Genomic DNA, 13461 nt, shown 5'->3' with positions numbered 1-13461 from the left:
AGTTTAGGCAGGCCATGGACTGTGAATTTGGCTCTGAGAGTGAGAGAAAGCCAGGGAAGGGTTTTGACTTCGGCTTGAAAGCATCACTCTGCCTAAGCGAGAGCAGACAGCAGGCCACCACAGTCCCCCTGGTAGAGATGGTGATGGCTTGGACCAGGTGGCAGAGCCAGCAGAGGTGAGAAGTGGTCATTCTGAATACATTTTGAGGGCACAGCTTACAGAACTCACTGGTGGATTGGATGTGGGCTGTGAACAGAAGGTTGATCCCAGGACGGTGACCCAAGCAAATGAAATGAGAGAGTTGCCATTTAATGAAAGGTGGGAGGGAAACTGAGGGAGAAGAGGCAAGACAGCAAATCGGAAGTCTGCTTTTGAACATGCCAAGTTTGATCTAGTAAACACAAAGCAGTGGCTGGATATACAAATCCAAGAGCAGAGAGAAGTCCAGACTGGAGATTCACATTTGGGAGCATTAGACATGTAAACATTCACTGGTGTTGAAAGCCAGGAGACTGAGTGAGCCCACCTAAGGAATCAGAAGTGGGCCTCCATGTCTCCTTGGGGAGACACCAATACTCTGAGGGCAGGAAGACAGAGTCCAGGAAGGAGCCTGAGAAGGAGTGCCCAGCGAGGCAGGGCAGAACCATGAGTGAGGTGTCCTAAAAAAGCCACACACAGAAAGAGATTCAAGGAGAAGAGATTGATCAATTGCCAAATGCTGCTAATTGGTCACAAAAGACAAAACTGAGAATTGACCCTGGGATCTGGCAACATGGGGGTCACTAGTGACCCTGGCAAGAGCTATTTGGATGAACAGGTGAGTACAAAAGAGCATGGAAGGAGAAGAAGCAGAGACTTCAAGATTAGACAAGCGTTTGGAGGAGTTCTGTGTAAAGGAGAGCCCAGAAAATGACGGATGCTGGAGTCACATTCAGGAGGTGAGTGGGGACAGGATCTAGTGAACAATGGAGGTCTGCTCATTAATGGTAACCCCCCAACAGTGGCCGGGATACAGTAAAACAGGCACTAGTCACAGAGCACAGACCATTTCAGACTCTTTGGAAACCAGTTTAGCAGTACACATCATAAGCCTTGAAAAACGTCCATGCCCTTTGACCCACTAATTCCACTTCTGGAAATCTCTCCTAAGAAAATAATTCCAAATACAGAAAAGGTTCTCTGCATAGAAGTTCATCACAGAATTATAACCAATAGGTCTAGAAACATCTAAATATGCCACAACAGATAACGATTAAGGATGCAGGATGGACCTTGTCATTGGACTACAAACTCCATAAGAATAGGGAAAATGTCTATTCTTGCTGGTGTATCTCCAGCATCTACCATGTGTCTGACATATCTGTTGAATGAATGAATAAAACTTCTTAAACCCAAAAGAATCCATGGAGGAAGGGAAGAGGGGAAAAATAGTTACAGAGAGGGAGGGAGGCAAACCATAAGAGACTCTTAAATACAGAGAACAAACTGAGGCTTATTGGGAGGAAAGGGGGAGGGGAAAATGGGTGATGGGCAGAGGAGGGCACTTGTTGGGATGAGCACTGGATGTTGTATGTAAGCCAGTTTGACAATAAATTATATTTAAAAAAACTTCTTATAATGTTAAGCAAAAAAGATTGTAAAAAATATCTTTATAGATAAATATGCATATACTTACAGTACGATCTCTACCATGTTTTTCAAAAAAAACCTAACACTCCATATAAAAACTAAAGAAATGATTCCCCAAAATGAAAACATTGAGTATTTTGGGTGGTGGCATGTGATCTCCTTTTCATTTTGTTGCATATTTTGCATATTTTTGAGAATTTATATAATTCACTTTTTATAATGGGAAAAAACAAGCCAATGTCATTTCTGGAAAAAGGAAATGTTAGAGTGAGGGAGGATCTACATTCCCACCACCAGGGTTCAGTAATCCTTTGTGCCCTCCAAGGGTCCCCTGGTGGTATTCATGAGTATGAGTCTCCAATTCCAGCCCTGATGCTCCTCTGAAGAAGGGTCCCCCCACTACAATCAGGGACATGCCGATTAGCAGGGACAGAGAAAGGCCCTTCCAGGAGCTAAAGAGAGATATAGCTCGGAGGTACCAGCTTTCACTGGCACATTTTCTAAATCCTTAATCAGCTGTCAAAAATGATATATAGCAACATAAAGAACGGTTGACAATATAGCTTGAAGGGAAACAGAGCAGAATACAGAGGGGCACATTCACTGAGAATTTAACTACACAAACTGTTCATTTTGCAAATATTTATTTAAGGAATGAGCAAGTCTCACAAGAAATATGTCCACATGCAGTCAGAGAAGAGACAAACAACCACAGTGGAATAACCCACCTTTTCAGCCATACCATCTTAAAGCCTTATTTCCAGAACAAGGATTCCTAGAACTCTAGTCGAGATCCCAGAGTGGGTGCCCACAGGTGCTCACCGAGCAGCTCCAGGCTCCAGGCACTCTGTTTCCTAGAGCAGAGCTTCTCCAACTTGAACATGTACACCATTAACTTAAAGGTTCTGACCAAATGCAGATTCTGATTCAATAGGTCTCAGGTGGGAATAGGGATTCCACATATCTAACGAGTTCTAAGTGCTGCTAAGGCTGCTGGTCTTCTGAGCATACTTTGAGCAGCAAGGTCCCAGGGTACACTGGGGAACCAGACAACTCCAAGGGTCATTAGGAACTGGGAGCAGGAGACAGCCATCCAGGTAAGTTGTGTCAACCCAAGCAAGGTGAAGACAGCATAGAAGATGCTCAACAAAGCTTTCACCCACTACCCCAATTCCTAATGCCAAGCACCTCTGCCAGATGCCCAACCCAGTTCCCCTGTCCTCAGTCATGTGGGCACCCTAAAGCATCCTTGTCCCCAAGCATCTTGGCACCACTGATACGAGTGATGAGGTGTAAACCCCAGGCAATTGCATGGGCTCTGGAGGCGTCTGAGGCCCCCACATTCTTCGGGAAGCTTGCTCAATGACATCTTGCTGGGATGGGCGCCAAGGTCTGGGCTTTGCTGGCAGGTGGTTACCGGGAGCAGCCAGCAGCAGATGGCACCAGAGGACAAGCACAAGCTGCACCCAATACAGTGGCTCAAAATCTATTCCAAAAGCCAGGGTAAAAGTCAATAAAGAAACAGAATGAGAGATATGACCAAAACCTGGGAAGAAATAAACAGCTCCAGGAAGGGGGCTGGTGGCTCACAGATTACTTGTGTTGGGTGTTGGCTGCACAAGTTCTCGGTCAGGGGCCAGGTCAGAGAGACAGTCAGACGTGATTGTTCAATCTTCTGTTGCCTGGCCCTCTGCCACATATCCTGTGAACAGCGGTCCTAGCAGCCTCCCAGTGAGATACTTGAGGGCTCTGGGCACCTGAATACCCTGCCCCTGGAAGCCATGGTGGGTCTAGCCACTGCCCACTCTGCCAGAGGGTAGGTGAAACTGAGCAGGCAGAGCCAGACCTGGGTCTCCCATTGAAAGTGGCCCAGAGGCAAGCTTGACCTGTCTGGTCCACACAGAGATAAAGCCTTGGATCTGGCTCAGCAGCCAGAAGACTGGGGCAAGACCTCCATGGGTGAGATATTCACATTCATTGTAGCCATTTCTCCATTTTCCCTGGTGGGCTGGAGATAGGAGGACTCCAACTCCTTTCAGTCAGTGTCCTGTTAAGCCAAATTCACGAACCCCCTGCCCCTGCCCCTACTGAAGGCCTGGGGAGGCTTTGGAACAACAATGCACATCACCTAGAGCAAGTCAGCTTAGTGGTCAGAGTGTGGAACAGAGGCCGGAGTCACAACCTTGAGTGCTGTCAGCCTTGGCAGTGGGTCAACATGGGGGAAGGTCACAGAGTCCCTGGCCTGCTGCCTTGTCTGGCAAGAGAGGTCCTAAAGGCTAGGAAAGGCAGGTAAGAGAGCATGGCTGCAGCAACCTGGCCCTTCCCATGCTGGACCATGGCACAGGGCGCCCGTGCTCAGCCGGACCCTCAGCAGGGGCATGTTTACACCATCAGCCTACCATGGCAAACCTTGCTGGAGCCCTCTCCCTGCACCGGTCCTGTGCTAGGCATGGAGGACAAGCTCTATGGTGATACAGATGTCCCCCTCAAGGTGTTTATCAAGGGGAGATACTTGCAGGCTCATTTCCACATGAGGTGGCGGAGGCAGTGAAAGAGGAATATGGAGCAGGATATGAATCATGGGATTCCTGCTGCTCAGGACTGACTTTCCTCCTGCATTGGAGCATGAGGACCCAAGGTAAGCATGATCCATTCTCTGCACCTGGATGTGCTAACTTGCCTTCATAGACTTCTTTACCACTTACAAAGCCTGTCCACCAACATCACCTCTCCAAGAGGTGAGGGCCTGACCAAGGTCCAGAGCTTTGACCCCCGTGCTCCCTCCCTGACTCCACAGTGACCTCACAGTCTCACTGGAGGAGGTGAAACCCTTGGGCTCCCGGGCTGAGCATCTGTTTCTGAATTGCCAGCATGAACTCTGCCTGCAATGAGCAGACCATCTCTGGCTCTGGCACCTGCTCAGGCTACAAGACATACTGTGACCCGCAGAATCCATGCTCAGAATTCTCCCAGGAACAAATGGCTGAACCAACTGAATGTCAGTCTTCACAATGCAAATGGTTGCAAAAATGGGTTCTTTCCAGCCTCTCTGGACTCCAGAAAGCCCGTAAGGATGGTGTCCACCAGAATGCCAATAATGATGCCAGTAATGATGCAGTTGGCCCACTTGGCTAAGTAAAGGAACTTGACAATGACCATGGCAGGGAGAAGGCCTACACCTGGCTAAATGGGGTTGGACCTGCCACTGAGCCTCAGAGACCCTTTGGAGACTTCCGTGTGCACTGTGGATAGGGGCAGATGCTCATACTCTTCCACGGGGGCACTCTGCTGACATGTCAGCACCAAGGCCTTGATCTCCTTCTTGAAGTTGGTGTTGAGAAAGCCATAAATGAAAGGGTTGACACAGGTAGAGGCCATGGCAAGCAGATGGCACACCAAGAAGATGAAGTTGCCATAACAGATGGGGATGGCCTCATGGTACCAGTCCTCCAGACTGTTGAACACATGCAGCGGCAGCCAGAGCACGGCGAAGGCAACCACCATCGCCATGAGGATGCCATTGATCCTCTTCATCTGCCAAGCCCGCGAGCTGTAGGTGCCCTTGCGGAACACCCGCTTCCTCTTCCGCAGGTGCCGGTAGATGCGGACGTAGCAGACCAGGATGAAGGCCAGGGGCATGCAGTACTGGAAGAGCAGCAGGGAGGTGGTGTAGATGATGCGGTGGTGGTACAGCGGCCAGGACTCTGTACAGACCACCTTATCTAACAGAAACTCCACAGCCTTGGAGTGGTTCTTGTGAAAGACATTCTCTAGGACACTGTTGACCAGGAAGGGCAGGGAGAGGAGGCAGGCGATGAGCCAGATGACCACAATGCCCAGGTAGGCCTGGGAGATGCTGGGCTTCCAGCCTGTTGGGTTGATGATGAGCTGATGCCTCTCCAGGGCCACAAGGACAAGCGAAAGGATGGAGACTGTCACCGACATACACTGGATGAATGCTGACATCTTGCAAAGGGCCTCCCCAAAGACCCAGTAGTCCATAATAGTGTATATGGCCGTGAGTGGTTGGCAGATGAGGCACATGAGAAAGTCAGAGAAAGCCAGGTTGGCAATGAGCAGGTTGGTCACATTGGTCTTCTCTTTCTGCCTAATGGTCACACATATCAAGCAGAGGTTGCCCAGGACCCCCACAATAGTCTCGATGCTATAAGAGACAACAATAAAGACCATTGGGTCCAGAGAATCCTGGCAGTGGTCAGAGAAGTTGTATGGAATGCTCCTTGACCTGCTCCTGTTTTGACCCTGTGGGGATCCTGGGAGCAGCAAGGCCAGGAAGTGAGAGATGTTCATGGTGCAGGTGAGAAGATTACAGAAGATTCAGTGACAGTGCCTACAAAGCAAACAGACAAATGGTACTCAGTGATCATGCCTCCTGCGTGGACCCCAGGGAGAAGTGGGGGTCAGGTAGAGAGGGTCATGGCTTCTTCCATCCCAAGGCTGCTGGGACCTCGAGGACCTGAGACTCAGAGATGTAAGCAACTTGCCCACAGTCACACAGCTAATCAGTAACAGGGCTCAGATACGAACCCGGGTCTGATGCCAGAAGTTGTTATACAAATTCCTTCTGACCTCAGGCTTCCAAGTCTGCTTTAATGGTAGAGAAACTAGATTTTCATAAGCAGAGTTCAAAGACAGAACTGCTTAAGGAGTATGGGTAGAAATCCTCTTGTCACATCTTATCCAAATAGAAACGCAGTAAATGCCACTTGGCACTCAGGTCCTTGTACAGCACCCCACGCCGTTGAGAATAGAACTAAACCTCAGGGCTCGAAACACAGTACACCCTCCAGGTCTCAGCCCCTACCTGCCCTGTCAGCCCTGTTTCTCAGGTGACACATGACAGAGTTGATGACTGCTAGGTACAAAAATACTGGGTCATCGGCACACTGGCTCTCTCCCCACGCCCATGATGCTACACATGGGTAGGGCCAAGGTTATGGTTGCCTACTGACTTGCCTATGCTTAAGTCACCCAAAACAGTTTGCAGTTTCCAAACTCAGCAGTCTGGTCCACATCTCTGTGCCCTGGCACAGCCCATCTCTTTTCCCCTGGTGTCTCCTCAACACAAGGGACCCTCTGCCAAGACCACATTGGGATTTCGACTCCAGAATCTCCAGGTGGTAATGCCAGTGACAGATATTCTGACAGGGAAAGCCACCAGATCATTCCACACACCACCGTGATACACCTTCTCCATGGGATCTCTGGCTGTCACTAAACTCTCAGGCAGTCCCCAGCCCTCAGAAAGCATCAGACCCATTCCAGGGGCATGTCAAAAGTGCAGACTCCAGAGCCCTTCACCAGGACAGGCAGTTAAGTGAGTCTAAGATAGCGCCCAGGGGTCCATATATTTCAACATACAGCCCATGCGATTCTTGTGCACTTCATCCTTGAGTCCCATTCTGATAAATACTATTCAGAGAGGAAGACCCTATTTCAGATATTCTTTAAGTTCTACATAATGGTCATGTCCATTTGTGAACATATATATGTTCTTCATCATCAAGTGCTAATTTAAAGGCAGTTTTTATAGAGTATGGCCAAAATTAACCAGAGTGCAATAAACTCTATTTGTCAGCTCTCACGAACATCACTCACCATGCATTTAATTTGGCTTATAAAGATGAGGTACATACGGCCATTTATAAGACCAAGTCGTGAATTCAACTAACAGTTTACAGTCTGGTTATTTTGACTACTGAATCTCAGAGGCAGGAGTATTATTCTGACACCACAGTCTTCTGGCAGAAAGGGCTATTTGGAACAGAACCTGACAAAATGAAACCTAGCAAGGCCAAATGCAAGGCCCAGTATTCAACTCCAAAAGCAGCCAAAGCTGCATAGAAATGTGGTGGATACACTGTGCTCAGAAGCAGCAAATGTGACGCAAACCCGAGGCTCTGGATAACCACCAGCCAGGGCTGAGTCAATGGTGGGAGGCAATACCAGCGGCTCCAAACTGGCCGAAAGCAGCACGATCACAGCAGAGTTCATGGAACCTCCAGAAAACTGTCACTCAACTCATTCACTCAATAAACATGTGCCAAGCCCCATGCTAGAAACAAAGGCCAAGATGATATACAGCCACAGGAACTGACCACCAGGAATACAGGTGAACCTCAAGGCCATATTGCCATGGCCAAACCAGTAGGAATGGGATGCCTGTGAGTGGGGAGATCAGAGAAGCAGGAAGATGAGAGAGAAAGTTACATTGATCCACGGCCTCAAAGTTGAAGAGGAGTCAACCACCCAATGGGCAAGATAGAGGAGGGAATTCAAGGTGCAGGGAACAGCATGGGCAAAGATGGGGGGGGGGGGGGCGCAGGCAGGAAAGAGCAGAGCCTCCTCAGAGAACAGCGAGCAGTTCAGAACAACTGGATCCCCGAGTTGGTAGAAGGCAATGGTAAGCAATGAGGCCGGAGAGGTGGGCCAGAGCAGGAATGCTGGGAGAGGCATGCAATCTGGCCAGCAAGGCCGAATCCGTTCCAGAAAGATCACTTGGATGTAGAGAATAGACTGAGTACGAGGGCCAGGGCAGGAGGAAAGGGAGGGCCGAAGAAGATGGCACTGGGGGTCTGCCAGGCTTGCAGACCCCTTCTTAGAGAACCAGTGAAGAGCTAACACAAGGGATGGTCACAGTGGTCCAGGACACCCCATACCAGCCCCTGCTGACTAGACCACATGGATGTCTGAACCCAAACCAGCCCTTTCCCAGCAGCTTGTGGGACCGGGCGAAGGAGGGAAGTGCTGGCACTGGGAGAAGAGCAAGTCAGGAAAGTGTCATGGGGGGCCAGGGGGCCGGGGGACCCAGAAAGGAGCAAAATTGCCAGCAGGCCCTTGCATGTTTCTGCAGAGGCTGGGAGGGGCCCGCCGGGAGGACTCCATGAACCTCCGCCCCAGAAGGGCCCTCTGCACGCAAGAACTGAGGATTTCCAGAAGCCACTCCAGGGGCAAGGTAGCAGTAATTCAAATCCAACAGCCGGGTCAGCAGGAAGGCCAGATTCCTTCTATAGAACCTGCTGAGAGGTGGGGACCCCCCAGAACAGAGGATCCCTCGGGACAGGTGCTCCTGAGCAGAATCAAGGAAGGAGACTGGACTTGGATGCCACCAGGGCCTGGTGCAAAGGGGTCAAGATCCAGCCACAGCTCCACCAACTGGGACTTCAGGGTTCAGGGTTAGGAATGGTCAGAGTGAAACCATTGGTTGCGGGCAGTAGGTCACCTGGCTGCTGGGAGCGGGGTTCACCCAAGAGCAGTCCGTAGGCCTGTCTCTTGGGTTGTCTGAGTGCCCCTGGGGTCAAGAACAGTGTCCTTTGTTGCACAGATAGAGCCACCACAGGCATCTAGGAAAACAGCAGAGAAACCTATCAGGAACCTAGGGAGGCCAGCAGGCCGCGGACTTGTCCTGGGTTCAAATTCCTTGCCCTGCCACCTATCTGTAGAGTGGCCTTGGGAGAGTCGCTGAACCTTTCTGAGCCTCAGTTTCCTCAGTTGTATGAAGCAGGGTGTGATACCTATAGGACAGCCTGGTTCCCCAAAGTCAGGGGGTGAAATAGGGAAGAGGGGGGTCTGAAAGGTAGGACCCTGGAGCTCCCTTCCCTTAGACTCTTTCAGTTCAGTCCCCATCTCGTCCCTTGGACAAAGAACATAATTCGATGGACCAGGTCCTGGTCAGGAGCTCTCTCTGCCACCTCCTGGGAAGCTGAGCTGCCCATTTTACAACAAGACCAGCCTGGCATGAGCAGTGCTCATCGAACATTTCTTCCCACACATCCCACCAACCCCACCGGAGGGACCCTGCTCCCTTCCACCAGAAGAACTGGCCACAGCGATCCTACGAACCCAGGCACAGGCCCCTGAGTGCACCTGGCTCCAGCTCTGACCCAAAGCCTCTTTAGAAAGTCCTGCGGGAGGGCACAGCGCTGGGACGAATCCCCTACTCCAATCCTCTGCCCAGTGCCCGGCCTCAAAAGCACGAGCCCTGCTTCAGCGCCCTCCTACTCCGAACCCTGCCCCACAGCCCAGTAGCCAACTCTATCCAGGGCTGGGAAGGGCCACACTCCCACCACGTGCATTTCAAAGCGGAAGACCACCCTGTCCACAGGCCAGTGACTAGCCTGAGAGACACTCACTACAGGCCTCATGCAGGTGAGTCAGTGCCTCACCTGCACTGACCTGTCTGTAGATGAGGGCCCCAGGATGCTGAGGGACAAGTTTGGTCCCTGGACATCCTGGGAGATGCCCAAACAGCCCGAGAGGCTGCACCTGGGGAGGGGCAGGATCTGAGCCTGGTACAGCCAGGGGAGCAGGAAGAGGACTTGGAAGGGCAGGCAGGAGAGGGCGTGTGGGAGCCCAGTCTTGGAGGAGAGACCCCAAGGAGGGAGGGGGCTCGCCTCACTCTGGAGAGCACACGCTTTCCTGGAGACAGAGGGCAGAAGGACATCAGCTTTCACTGAGCTTCAGGTGCCTGATACTCCACTGAGCATTGATCCACACCACAGCCCTGGGAGGAAGGCATTCCTAGACTGAACCATGTGAAATTGCCAGTATCCAACCATTGTTGACCTGCAAACATGGCAGACAAATATCCCTGACAAAGCCTGACGGAGCCCAGGGCCCCAGGGAGCGCCCAGGGGTGCCAGTAGGCAGTTCAGCCAAATAAGAAGGTACCCCAGGGACCTCCGTTGGTCACGTTGAGAGCTTTGGACTTTGGTTCTAGCATGCTGGCTCAGAACGCCCACGCCCCCAGCAGCTCCAAAGACCACCCAGCCTCTTCAGGCTCTTGTCTTCCCCAAGCTGCCCTGGGTTTGGAATCTCTAATGCAATGACACTCTTAGAGTTGCCGCCTTACTGATACAATTTGGAGCCTCAGAGACCTCGCTATGGCAGAGCATGAGAGCAACAGCTCCCCATGGAGGAGACAGGACTGGGCAGGTACCGGTCCCTTCCGAGTGACCAGGTGTCCAATGCCGTCCCTTGCAGCCTCCAGCAGTGCAATGACCCCCTCAGGGTGATCACATCCACTCCCCGGGGTTGCTGAGCAGCGAGCAGCGGCCACAGGGACCACTTCAGACCATTCTGGGAGACTGGGGCCCCCCCACATGGGACCGCATACAAAGATTGTCCCTCACTTCCCATGTGCACCGCAAAGATGCCCAGTGAGGACCAGATCTTATGTCCTTCAGGTACGCCGCAGGGGGTGGCCAGTCTGGGAGGAAGGAGGGGATTATTGTGCAATGGCAGGAAAATGATGCCTTCAGATGTATTTCCCAGGCAGCTGGCTAGTCAAGGGGGATGGGGGGAACACCTGAACCCCTGAGGGAGGTCTCCCCTGCAGCCTGCGTTCCCCCCCCCCCGAGAAAAATTAAGAACTAATATAAATCCTATCAATCTCCCAAGGAAGTGAGAATGGAAAGGACATCTATTTTGTTTCCTGAAATTTCAACCAATAGCTCCTGGTCTCCGAATGCCCCAGGCGCCCAGACACTTGCCATGCACCCCTCACCCCTCTCCTCGCAGCCCACAAGATGAGGCAGAGAGCCACCAACGTTTCAGGTGGGACCCGGAGGCTACGGGAGCCCAAGGCCACACGAGGAGCTGGGGCTGCCCCCCTGCCCACCCCGCCCTCCACCCGTGACCGTGGTAGCGTGTCTCTGAGCCCTGGGCTCCTTGAAGCCCCCCCCCACCGACGCCCCCTCCCCAGGCTCCCAGATGCAGCAGCGCGCACGGCTTCCCGGAGGACCCCTCGCACTGGGCCCCGGGCGCCCCCGCCCCTGCACCCGTGGGGCCCGTCTCGGGGCCGAGCCCTCCTACCCGCTCCGGCGGCCCTGGCGCTCTCTGCCTGCGGAGCGGAGCCTCCCTGCCGCTCTGCCGCTGGCCCGCTGGGCTCCCTCCTCCGCCACCCCGCGCTCCCGCGCCCGCCCAGTCTGCCGCCAGTGACCGCCCACGGGGACGCTCCCGCCGCCCTGAGACCCAGGCGCCCGCTGCGGGAGCCGCGCCTCGGGCCCCACCGCCCTCCCTGCACGCGGGTCTCCCCCACGCCCACCCCGGCTCCGCTCCGCATGGCACAGACTGGAACTGCGCTGCTCTCTCGCTGCCTGGGCCTCAGTTTCCTCATGTATGAAATGGGCCTAAGAAGACCTGCTTTTCATAAACTCGTTCACGAATATTAATTGCAGGCTTCCTATGAGCCTGACTCTCCTGGTGGGCACACAGAACTGAAGAAGACGAGGTGCCTGTCCTGGGTCATCCTGGAGCTCCCAGTCCTGAGAGGGAAGACAAACAAGGGGCAAGTCAATGAGTTAGTGTGGAGTGACATGCTGTGGGGAAATAGGTCAGCTCAAGATGGGTGGTCCGGGCAGAGGGCACAGCAAGAGCAAAGGCCCTGAGGCTGCAGGCATTTGTCCCCTGGAGACCACAGGAGGCAGTGTGGCTGGAGAATGTTAGCAAGGAGGCTTCCAGAGAGGCACAGGTGATCAGTCGGGAGGGACTTCTAGGTCCTGGAAGAGCCTCCAACGTTGTTGCAACGAGAATGAACAGAGAAAGTGCTTTTCCGTCAGAACCCAGGTGACACAAGACTTGGCCAAAATGGAACAGGATTTGTTATAAAGGTTGCTCCTGTTTTAAATACGCTAACTTACACTTTTTTTTTCCCAAGGAGGCCATATGGTAAAATTAAGTATGTGCTTAGAGAATCTCCTGAGAGCAGATCTGCTTCAAGATTTTGGGCATGGACCACTCTCCTATAACATGACACACGCCTCCCAGCCACTCTTCCCAAGTAACCCCAGAGGTCCTATTCATCTGTGGATATGGCCCTGGAGTTGTGGGCAGTGGCCCTTTCTGGAATGGCAGCTGCCACTTAAGGCACATGTGGACTCTGCAAACACTACCTTATTTGATCGTCACAATAACTTCAAGAGGTGGGCATTTGTATCCCTGCTTTACTGATGAAGCCAAGTGAGACTCAAAGATTGAGCACCTCCCCCCCCCCAGTCACTCAGCCAAGCAACAGACCCAGACCCACGCCTCTGCTCGCAAGGACCCTGCAATGACCCTTCTGCTATGATCCATTCCTGCAGCCCTCTGTGCTCTGCGGCAGAGGCAGATGACGCTTGTGGCCCCATCCCCCATCACTAAGTCACCAGTGTCTCCAAAGGAAGGCAGGTATGCATTTAATGGGACCTGATCATAATAGTGGCTTCCTGGAGTCTAAAGCAAAGAATATTGTCTATGCAGAAACTACCCAACTGGCAGGAAGCCCTAGAGACACCTGTTCTCTGTAGAGGCAAGAATTCAGATGCTGTCACCGCCTTCTCGTGGAGCAGCTGTGTAGGCCTTGCTGGTGAGCCCTTTCAGGCAGGCTGCCACACGGCCGCATTTGAGAACCACTGCCCCGTGGGTCAGACAAGGGCCGAGGAGCTGAGACAGCAGGCCAGGCAGTGGCTCCTCTGAGAGGGGGAGGGAGCGCCTCAGAGCAGAATTCCTAGTTAGAGGGACACTAAGGGAGCTGGCAGTCAGACCCTGCGCCTCTGCTGGAGAAGGAAACAGCGCCCTCTGGCGGCAGAGCTGGGCACCCAGCCGAGCGGGAGCATCTGAAGCTCCCCTCCGAGAAAGCGGAGGCCTCAAGCAAGAAGCTGGCCACTGTACCTCCCCTCTCGTGGGAGCCTGGGGCCAGGACCCCAGACTGGGAGGTCTGGCCGGCCGGGTAGGCTACATTCTGCAGTTTCTGAGGAAGGGGCTCGGTAAGGTTCTCCCTGTGCCACAAAAGTGGCTGGCTTTTGGTCTGACCTCCTAGACGTGGAGTCTCCT

General features: G+C 52.8%; 1 protein-coding gene across 1 annotated transcript; it reads right to left on the bottom strand.

Annotated features, from left to right (window-relative positions):
- Nucleotides 1-2256: 2256 nt before the first annotated feature.
- On the bottom strand, nt 2257-11564 carry NPY4R2 (neuropeptide Y receptor Y4-2). The gene is made up of 2 exons (XM_019813436.3): nt 11464-11564; nt 2257-5980 (listed from the first exon to the last, which is right to left on the bottom strand). The coding sequence occupies exon 2, from the start codon at nt 5938-5940 to the stop codon at nt 4813-4815; it is 1128 nt and encodes a 375-aa protein (XP_019668995.1). The 5' UTR covers nt 5941-5980; nt 11464-11564; the 3' UTR covers nt 2257-4812.
- Nucleotides 11565-13461: the final 1897 nt, after the last annotated feature.

The sequence above is a fragment of the Felis catus genome, chromosome D2 (assembly GCF_018350175.1).
Source record: "Felis catus isolate Fca126 chromosome D2, F.catus_Fca126_mat1.0, whole genome shotgun sequence".
Lineage (NCBI taxonomy): Eukaryota > Metazoa > Chordata > Mammalia > Carnivora > Felidae > Felis > Felis catus.
Note: the sequence above shows the minus strand (reverse complement) of the source record. Positions and strands in the feature narration are given on the sequence as shown.